Below are 11,331 nucleotides of genomic sequence, written 5' to 3' on the forward strand. Positions count from 1 at the left end.
CTGCTTCAGCAGACATCATTTTGTTTAAAAAAGAAAATATAAAAACAAAAAGCATCGTCGTTTCTCCAAGCTGTGAGGAAAAGACAAACACAGTGACTCAGAATCAGCAGGTGATCTGACATTTCATCAGGAAACTAAAGGTACTTCATGTCTGTCGTGTTCATGGGAAAAGATTATTGATGAACTGGTGAGTGGAGGTTTGGCTGTGATAACAAGACAGTCGAGATTTTTGACAAACAGGCCTGTCATGGTAATCAATAAATCAATTAATCACGTTGAATTAAAACGAGCTCAATAATTTCCATTGGCATGATTTAAAGCTTTTCTGTGTTTCTCATAAAAACTGGATGATAAAAGTCTTCAGTCTGGTGCTTCTGTTTCAACTAAACCTTTTTTTAAGGACAATTTTGTTTAGAGACTTTATAATTAATTTTATTTATTGTTTTTATTTGCAATATTTAAAATGTCTTAAACCTTCGTTAGGATTTAAAATGCATCAATCTTTGAGAATGTGTCCTTGCATTATTATAAACATGCAAATGTTTTAATTTATAATGTGATTAATTGATTTATTGGTTATTGTCACAGGCCTACCTTTGAAGATGTTTATCATCTCCTGTGGAAGATGCTGGGAATGTAAGCATCACCCAAAATGAAAATGAGTTTAACACCACATCATCCCAATGGTAAAACACGGTGGAAGCAGGATCATGCTGTGGGACGCCATTCAAAACGAGCAGGGAAGCTGCACAGGACTTGACAAACAAGTTTATAGCTGGAATCACTTCTATTACATCTTAAAAATCCATTGTTTCACCTTTGCGTTGCAGAAATCCCACAAAACGGTTGTTCACCATCGCCACCTGCTTTCACGGCAATATTTCTCTCCCAAGATATTTCACCGACAACCCAAGTGCTCCACTTGGGTTGTCCGTCACCAGAGACCCGCATTGGGCTGTAAACAGCCTTTTAAAACTCAAGAGGTGCTGCCACGGCCGGCTCCCGCCGCTCAGCCGGCTGTAATGACTTTCTGCCGGCTGCAGCCGAACTCAGTGGGCTCCCAGCAGGCACAGCGATCGCCTCGGGCCAACCTGGAGACGTCTGCTCTTACCTGCTGCACGCCGAGCGCGACGCCTCAATCGGAGCGCGGGTCTCAGCCGCACAGCGGAGAGCAGCAGGAAGAGCCTGACGCCCGACTGGAGGCGGAATAAAAGCTCTGCAGACGTCACTGAAGGAGACGGACAATAAAACTAATTTATCTTCATGTTTTACTTGATGCGTTTCTGTAGTTTACTAAAGGATAAGATTGAGTAGAGATTTGTTATGCTTACAAAATACACCAATCTGTGGCCTTGTTTACTGCCGTTTTTATTGGTTTATGCCTCTTATAATCACAATAGTGAAGCTACTGTGATAAAATATTAATGCAAATGAGGTTTAATTTTCAGTTTAAGATGATTATAAATACTTTTTTTTAAAAGAAAATCAGATTAATTAGAGCTTGTTTGATAAATCAACAAACAGAAAGATACCAGCGGCTAATGAAATGTACTGGAAACATCTTGAATATTTAAAAAGGAAAATAAAAAAATCTGCAATCCTGGCCAGAAGTTTATTTGTATGAAAACAATTTAGTCCTTTAAAAGGTTTAAACATTTTTGTTATTAGCAAGTTCAGAAAAAAACACTTGGTAGCCATCAACAAGCTCCTGATTTAACTAAATATTTTAGATTTCTCCTCATCAGTTACAGAAAAGCTCATTTAATTTAACGTGGTTCGTTTTCTGGCATAAACAAGATCCAAAAATAATTTTTGACAATAACAGTACTAGTTTAAATTTGAAGCAGTTTTGACACCAAGATTGTTTTCCAAACTTGTCGCAGTGAGCAATAAATCAATTAATCACATCATAAATTAAAATGATCTCAATTATTGCATTTTTGTCTCGTCTTTGCAGATTTGTGAATATTTTGTGAAAGAGATCAACTTTTAACCTTACTTGATTTATAATCGATTAATCGGTTATTCTGACGATTAATCGGATTTTAAAAACGTCTTACACGGCTGATTTTTCATTTAACCACTTAACATTTTTTATAAAACATTTGAAACACAAACAGTCCACAAACAATTCAATTCCTTTTTTAAAGCCAAATAAAATATCACAGCATTCCTTTTGTGAAGGCTTTATGATGCAAAGGATGCATCTGCAACTAAAAAATTATTTAAAATCAACGAGAGAAAAACTCAGTTTGTTCTTCTTACAGCATTTAGTCTTTTTCTAAGACTGTATACTAAATTTAACTGAGTACCAACTTAGTCGATGATTTCAATCAACCGATTAATCGCGATTAATCGATTCAGTCCTACCCAAGTGAAGGGAGTTTACCTCCAGACGGCATTAGCTCATCAGATTTATTTCATTTAATGATGCCTTCAGGTTTTCCTGTTAGCTCTTAAAAGAAAAGTGTTGGATGATTTCTTTCAATCAAGTTGGAGCTTCTTCTTATTTCTAAAAAACTGCCTGCTACAAACTCAAGAAGAGACACTGAGAAAATGTGCATCGTTATTCTTTAATGACTTCAAATCCACAACAACCATGACGATATTCTTGATGCTCCAAATCATGTCATTTGTTGTCTTAGCCTTTTTTTCTGCTTTGCACAGATCCTAATTATGTCCTGATTGCAAACTAATCTAATGATCACTCCAAAGAGCAACAAACAACCCAACCTCATGCAAACAACGTAAGCTAATGATGGCCAAAAATTTAAAAATACTTCGCTTACATTTATGTTTCAGAGCAGGAATAAGGCTTGCATTTTTAATTGCGGGGAAGACAATTAATGTCGACACTCTGGGCAAGATATTCAGAGCGAAAGAAAGCAACAGCTTTTAATATAGCAGCAAACCACTGGAAGCAGAGCTTGATGTATTATTCAGAAAGGCCGGCAGATACTTAGGAAATCAGCCACGTATGGAAGCTGGTCAGTGATTAGTTCCTTGACAGGAGGCTCAAAAGTGGCGAGAAAACCAATTCATGAGTCTTTATTCATAATTTACATGTTGGTTGTTAAGCAAATTGGAGTACGGGGATATTTCTACGGTCGCGTCAAGACATAAAATTGCACAACTTTGTATTTTTAAAGTGGACTAAAACATGACAAAAGTCTAGACGATGTCAACTAGTTGCAGTGACGTCAGAGCAGCTTACAGGCTTTATTAGCTTTATTCACAGCAAATATTGATTTAAAAAATCCCACTTATACCAAGTCATGCAGAATTAAAAGAACAAGAAGCAGAACATTATCCGCACGTATTCGTCAGCAGCAAAGTCGGTCGACTTGTTTTTTTTTTTCTGTTTCAAACCGTCAATAACGGTCATTCAATGGCTGATGACATCAAACGTGGATCATCATTAAACAAAGTGAAGGGATCCAGTTTGATTGGTTAAATTCAGCCTCCTGCTGCTCCTCCGCCCAGACGCGCAGCAGGACGCTCCGCTGACTCAGCAGGACGAAATGACGTGCAGACGGCAGCAGAAAAAGCTGGATGGATGAAAAGCGCGACATCATGATGCGTTGCTGCACATTATGGTGCGTTCACAGACAACGTATGTCGCGCCTCAAAAACAAGTTCAACACTTGAGCACTTTGAAGTCAGACGTTTGACATTTTACTCCACAAGTTTCACGCGCCAGAGGCATCTGGTTTACATTCAGAGTCCATGTGGAGGCCCATCAAACGCGGCTAAATTGCTCTAGCTGTTGTTATCCGTTGTCGGACGCGCTTGATGTGTCAAAACGCTTCAAATCGCGCCGCGCTACACGGGGCCTCAACACGCCTCCACATAGACTTTGAATGTAAACCAGACGCTCCTGATGCATGAGGTGTAAACGCACCATTATTCCAGTCGTCTTAGTTTTTTTTTTTTAAAGATTTGTTTCGGCACTAGTTAAATTTATTAACAGTAATCTAACAATAGAGAGGTATTGGTCAAGGGAGCCATGGGTGGGAATTGAAGTCCGGATGCAGCCGCGGTTCAGAGCCTCCACATGAGGGGCGCAGCGCTAACCACAACGCCCCTATTCCAGTAGACTGTCCTAGAGCTTACTGAACCCCTTTGGTAAATTATTTACATTTTTATACAATTAGTATTATCTTCTAACTCGGCGAGGGGATCAACTCTGTCGTCTTTCTTCATCTTGGAAAAATAATTTTTATCACATGATTGGCACTAGTGGAGCTCCGTAAAAATTCACAGTAAAGAATCGACTATTGGGAGCAAACCCCTGATATGTTTGCTTTCCTACTGTTAAAGAGTATATAATTTTGACCACAGGATTTAAAATGCATATAAAATGTTAGCAGGTAAAATAGTTAATTGTTACGTCAAGCAAAGTTTAAGGTAAAAACATAAAACAGTCGCTTGTTTTATCATTTTCCTATGATGGAGTTTTAGGCCCATAATAGGAAAAAATAATAAAATTATGAGAATAAACTTGTAAGAGAATGACGTAATAAAACTGAGAATAAAGTAGAAATAATACAAGAATAAATTCAAGTTAATATGAGAATAAAATCTTAATATTTCAACAACAATGTCATAAGTTGAAATATTACATTTATTCTTGTAATTTTATTTTATTCCTCTCTTAATGTGGCTGTAATACTTCATTACACTTTCCTGTTATGTTTTTGCATTAGAAATGTTTTGCAACAGTACAAACACTACTTTAATTTATCATTTCAAATTAAATATATTATGTTATACTCAGGGGCTGCACAGTGGCGCAGTTGGTAGAGCTGTTGCCTTGCAGCAAGAAGGTTCTGGGTTCGATTCCCGGTCTTTCTGCATAGAGTTTGCATGTTCTCCCTGTGCATACGTGGGTTTTCTCCGGGTACTCCGGTTTCCTCCCACAGGAAAAACATGACTGTTAGGTTAATTGGCCTCTCCAAATTGTCCCTAGGTGTGAGTGTGTGTGTGCATGGTTGTGTGTCTCTGTGTTGCCCTGCGACAGACTGGCCACCTGTCCAGGGTGACCCCGCCTCTCGCCCGTTACGTTAGCTGGAGAGGAACCAGCAACCCTCCCAACCCCACTGAGGGACAAGGGTGCAAGAAAATGGATGGATGGATGTTATACTCATGCAAAACTGATATTTTACTAAGCGTAAACCATCAATAGGTCATTAAAACCTACTTCTAGTTGAGATGTGATAAAAACTTGAGTAGTTTAATGCTTTGTTACATAGTTAACCAGGCTAACGCATAAGAAAAGTTACATCAAGGTGCGTTTTTTAAGATGCAGGTTACTACAAAGTAATGCAGCTGAGCTTCAGAGAAACCTTAAGATAGAAGAAATCACTGAATCTCAGCTTGGATGAGAAAAACATCCACATCTGCAAGCAGCTCTATGGCCGTTGCTTTTTCTCCTTCTATAAGATCGAAGTCTATAAACAGCCTAACGAGTAAACAAGAGCAGAGATGGAGGAGAAGATCACTCACTTCTCCAGCTGCTGGAGCATGTAACCATTTCATGGAGAGAAAAAAAAAAAACATCGATTTGATATAAGCTTTGGATGCTTTTTGAATAAATCTCTGTTGTGATGCTAAGCACATGCAAACACACACACACACACACACACGAGCTGACACTTTGATCCAAAGCCTCTTATAGCGCTTTGAAAGATTTTTCACCTCAAAATGAGATCCCAGAGATCCTCCTGGCTCCGGCGCACAATGCAAGTCTGATCAGCAGCTGAGATCAAAGGCAGGGGAAGCGTCGGTGACACGACACGAGATAAAGCCAGCCAAGCAAAATCCACTCGACCTGCACTGGGTTTTTTTTTTAGCAACAGAGTCCGGACAACCAGAAAACTCGCCGAGGATTTTCCCCCCCAGACACAACAAACACAAACTAATCTGTGATAAACTCATGGAGACTTCTGTGGCCGTATCGCGCTTTGCGGTGCTTTTTGTTTTCTGCAGCACGTTGGAAAAGAGACAAACAGATTTCCTCCAAATTTTCAAATTAATTTATCACGGTCAGTGCAACACAAACCGGATTTGTGTAATTCCTGCTCTGCAAAGAATAACGCATTTTTAAATCTGAAATTCTAATTACTGCAGGTAAAAATAATAATAAATTGTTTTACAAAAAGAGAGAAATAACGATGTTTTTCTTCACCGACATTAAATCAGACTAAACATTGTTCTGCAAGACGCCAGACAAATTCAGACCAGTGATTTGTTTTTTTTTACCCAGAAACTTTATTTAAAACCTGAAGTTTTCACACACTAATGTTACTGTGTCTTTAAATAATGATGTCATTGACTTGGAAGTCATGAGCTGAAATGCCATTCAGAGAAGAAGAAGCCATTAATGCACCTAACCCAGAAAAGGTCTGATAATAGTTTGCACCTTTTTATGAGTTTGACCAAACTTAGTAACTCTAATGTTTGCTCTGATTTTATGTCAGACTGTGAGGAAAAAAACCAACTTTGTTTCATACAATTTATGTAAATATCTGGTTTCAGCTGCAAACACTGAAAAAACTATCAGAAATATTTTTAATAAACTAATATAGGTGCACTTTTGACCAATTTCTAATACTATTATCATCGTCATTTGACCTCTGATATTAGTGAAAATCAAAAAGTGCAACATATGCGTCGCATATGGGCGACACCCCAAAGGGGGCGCCAAAATGACGAAGGAATAATTACTTCTAGTCATAATTGACAGTCGTTTGTGCTTTGAAATGTGTCTGTACACAACCAAGAAAGGATTTGGCTGCATCCCTGGTCCTCGAAACGCATGTTAGCCAAAACTGGACAGTAAAAGATAAGAAAGTCTGGTTCGATTTATCTGGATTTCAGCCGCGACAATCAGCTAGTTGGGTCTGAATATGGATGGCAGTCAGCCCAGTCAGTGTGAATGCAGTATGTTTGCTTCCTAGATGGACTTTCACAGCAATAGAAACCAAAAGTGCTAATTGACAAACATAAAAATGAGAAATTAATCATATCTTCCAAAGTAATCACTATAGTAGTATACATTTCATGCATATACAACAATAAAATGCGACATTTTGAAGGAAAAAAACCCGGAATATTTGCAATGGTAAAGTTTAAAAAACAATGCCATAAAATGCGCAGAAACAACACAGACTAATAAATAAAAACAAATTAAATCTGGTAAAATGTTGCGCTCAAAACAGCCACAGTTAAAGCAAAACAACACCGGTTGTATTGTTAGTCTTATTACTGCCAACACGTCATCTAGTGTGTGACGCTGGCTATTTATTTACATTCCTCCCTGATTTATGTGCGCTTCAGTAATCTGCGTTTTCTACTTGCTACAATTGTAACACACCCCCTTAAAGTAAAACCACCGCTTATCGCTTCTAGGCGCTAAAAACACGACAACAAACATTCAGAAACAGCGAGCGGAGTGTGGGAAATGGTTTCCTTCAGCGCGGCGATGCAAAAATGACAAAGTCTGCAGGAGTTCACAGTTTCTGGGGAACAATAGGAGCCTGTCAGGAGAAGAAAAGACATCCCAAAGTTGCAGCGAGAGCCGGGAAATAATAATTAAAAACCTTACCTTGTTTGACACACTTGAGCCGCACGGGGTCTTTGCTGTGTTTGACCACAGCGTGGACATCCCTGGTGGTGAGTCCAGCCACCGGGGTGTCGTTGACTTCCAGCAGCAGGTCCTCCTGGAGGAGTTTCCCGCTGTGGCATGCGGCTGTGCCCGGGAGGAGCTCGCCGATGACCGGGAACTGTCCGTGCTCCGCGCCGCCCTTCAGCTCCAGCCCCAGCTCCCCCTCCTCATTCCTGCAAAGGATACTCTCATGGACTTTGTTGGTCCAGTGGTTCTTCCTCTTCTTCAGGGTCTTGGACATGGCGAGTTTACATGAGTCCAGTCGTGAGAGAAAAGGAAAAGTTTTTCCGTCGTCCGTTTGCGTCCCCGCGGTGTCACAGTTCACGCTGGAATGCGTCCCGTTTCAGTGGAAAGGCGCAGTTGTATCCATGTCAGCGTTCAGCAGCTGGATCATCAGTCTGCGTTTTGGATAACTGAGCTGCTCAACTTGTGGTGCGTTCACTACAACCCTAAAAGCTCGGAGATACTACTATCACCACACACTAACGAAACATCAAGGAAATGAACCCGCCTAGAAGAGAAACTGCGACATTTTTACAACATTTGAAGCGAAATTATTGCTAAAAATTATTTATTTTACACTTAAAATGAAACTACTGTAAAATCATGCATGAATAATCTGTGAATTTTCACAAACCTGTGATATTAATGCGTTTGTTATCGCATTTTGTTATAAAACATACCGCGATAACTTCAGGGTATATTCTAAAAATTATATGTTTTTTAGATTATTAATAACACAAAAAAGAGACTATTACAACTTTAAAACTTCAAAAGTACAAGTTTACGGCTTGACTCTTGAACGCAGCATGAAGCTCAAACCAATGCCACTAACCCGGATGTGAAGGCTCGGTGAGGAAGAGGAGGGAGGTGAGGGTTTTCCCAAATCCAGCTTTCCATAGGAAAAAAAAAACAAGTGAAAGTGGGAATTTAGGCTGTGGTAGAGGAAATGGCTCCTCCATTCAGCAACATTTGAATCATTTCTCTTGATTTAAAAAAAAAAAAAGTTAAAATAAATTTACAACAAAAGTAAGTTTGTGTAAGTTCATTTTATTTATTTATTGCAACAAAGTGTCTCTAAATTGTTAGAAATTAACTAAAATGGTGCAACATTAGTAAGAGAAATGCTTGTATGTTTCAAAATTCTTCCTGAAAAAGCCAAACATGGTTCGGTGGAGGCAGTATGATGCTGTGGGATTTTGAGACCAACTGCAGGAAATTAGGTTATTAAAATGTGAAGTCAAACTCTGATGCAGACCAAAAGATGAACTCTGGTCTGCCCAAAAAACCTCAGTCTCGGTTCAATTAAAGTGAACCCTGGTGCAGTTTGAATGCATAATGTGAACTCAAAGCAGACCGGAGACCGCTCCAAAACCAGGAAGTGGACCACAGCGCAGGGGATTCTGGGTAAATGTAACCAAAACAAACCAGCTAATCCAGTTAGCCGGAAAAATCACTCGTTGTCTTCCTATAATCTGATTTTGTTTACATTTTCCCAAGAAGGAAGTTGTGCTCTTTTCTTCTTCTTCTGAGATTTTCATGGCGTTTCCTTCACTAGTCGTTGGTGCAGCGCCTCCACAGGCGAGGAGGGGAACAGAGTTTTCTAATTATCAAAGTGAAGTGTAAGTGAAACCCAGCTGCTGAAAATGTAACAAATGTTTGCAGCTGTGGTGTCGAATCAAACCGAGTTTGAATGAATCTTTTTGTGTCAGCTGTGAAAATGGAGTGGAAGTTTATTTTACTTTTTCACTGAATTTGAACCGAATAAAGTTCAAACTGTGCCACCTGTTGGTTTCTGGATATTTACAAAGCTTTCTTTAAATCTGAAATGCAAAATATATACATTTTTTGTACAATTTTCTTAACTACTATGAGTATGTTGTTCTTTTAGCAAACGCTCTCTTTTAAAGACCACTCCAGTTAGCGATTAATCGATTATCAGCTGAAAATGTTGCAAATTTTTAGATTTTTTGCAATTTGGAGGCAAAAGAAGTCCAGTCAGGAATCGGTGCCAAGCTGAAAAACAAAGAAAGGAAGCAATAGTGGGAATGGGAGTATTTTACCAAGACAGGAATTCAGGAGGCTGTTTAAACAGGGAGAGGAATGCTCTGCGTCTGGCAGAATAAGTGTTGGGGAGGAGAAAAACAAAACATCGAGCCGCTCTGCTCAGGGAATGAAAAGCCCGGGATAAATGTGTGGGATTAAACTCTGAGATGCGAATGGGTGGGCCACAATGAGGCCACAAGTTTGTCTCACAGTAAACAAGTATTTTAAGTTCCTCCCGGCCTCCATTGTTTTGGTTTTTTGCATTTTAAGTAAATCAGACGGTCATATCTGCGCCACCAGATGGGAGTTCATCGCCTCGGTTTGTAATGCCGCTCCTGGGAATGCAACATCTCTCCGCTGCATAATGTAATAGTTACGACAGACCTCTTTAAAAGATAATTAAACTTGGTCTGGAGTAAAGAGAAATTGCCTGATGATGGCGTTCGCTGCCAGTGAAAAAGTCATCTTCACTCCATTTGAGTGAATGATGCCATTCCCGCTCCAGCAGAGTCATTTTTTGGCAATTTGGCTGCTTGTTTTACACTTTCACGCCTCGTATGCGAGACTGAATGACTGAACGGAAAGCTGAGTCTTACTCAGACTGATTCCGTCTGACCCGTTTACTCGGCGTCCGGCTGACCAAAAACCCAGCACTGGTGGTTTGACCCTCACAGATAAAGATGAGGGTCAAACTGAGCAGCTTTTTAGACTCCACTGATGCAAGTTGTCAATTAGTGAGCAGAGTCTGGTAGTAACTTGCTAAACTGACTTAATTACAGTTACTTCTTTGAAAGAATTACTTTTAGGAGTATTTTTATACTTGAGTAGTTTCGTTATTAAGTTATTTCTGGATTTTCTACCCACTGAATGAAAAACAAACATGTTTTAGCCAAAAATTCACCAGAGACACAAACCTGCAGTTTTGCTAGAGTTTTCTAAGTTTTTTTTAAAAAAAAATAAACTATTTTGGGAAAAAAAATTATCTTATTTTTTGCTACTTCTATGAATTATTGTCATTCTGATCCTTAAAATCTCCAAAATTTCCATCCATCCATCCATCCATCCATCCATCCATCCATCCATCCATCCATCCATCCATCCATCCATCCATCCATCCATCCATCCATCCATCCATCCATCCATCCATTTTCTTCCGCTTCATCCGGGGTCGGGTCGCGGGGGCAGCAGCTTCAGAAGGGAGGCCCAGACTTCCCTCTCCCCAGCCACTTCTTCCAGCTCCTCCAGGAATCCCAAGGTGTTCCCAGGCCAGCCGAGAGACGTAATCCCTCCAGCGTGCCCTGGGTCTTCCCCGAGGCCTCCTCCCGGTGGGACGTGCCCGGAACACCTCACCAGGGAGGCGTCCAGGAGGCATCCTGACCAGATGCCCGAGCCTCAACTGGCTCCTCTCGACGTGGAGGAGCAGCGGCTCTACTCTGAGTCCCTCCCAGATGACCGAGCATCCTCTCTCTCTAAGGGAGAGCCCAGCCACCCTGCGGAGGAAACCCATTTCGGCCGCTTGTATCCGTGATCTCGTTCTTTCGGTCATGACCCAAAGCTCATGACCATAGATGAGGGTGGGAACGTAGATCGACCGGTAAATCGAGAGCCTCGCTTTTTGA

At 40.2% G+C, this 11,331-nt stretch overlaps 1 protein-coding gene across 2 annotated transcripts in view; it reads right to left on the bottom strand.

Annotated features, from left to right (window-relative positions):
* The window catches only part of magi2a (membrane associated guanylate kinase, WW and PDZ domain containing 2a), a 241,119-nt gene extending 233,058 nt beyond the window's left edge, over positions 1–8,061 (bottom strand). For both annotated transcript variants that reach the window (XM_081604010.1, XM_081604011.1), the window contains exon 1: positions 7,607–8,061. In XM_081604010.1, the coding sequence (XP_081460136.1) occupies positions 7,607–7,907 (301 nt within the window). In that variant the 5' untranslated portion in view covers positions 7,908–8,061. The remainder of the gene's footprint in view (positions 1–7,606) is intronic.
* Positions 8,062–11,331: the final 3,270 nt, after the last annotated feature.

Source organism: Poecilia reticulata, chromosome 23, assembly GCF_904066995.2.
Source record: "Poecilia reticulata chromosome 23, P_reticulata-male-v2, whole genome shotgun sequence".
Taxonomy (NCBI): domain Eukaryota; kingdom Metazoa; phylum Chordata; class Actinopteri; order Cyprinodontiformes; family Poeciliidae; genus Poecilia; species Poecilia reticulata.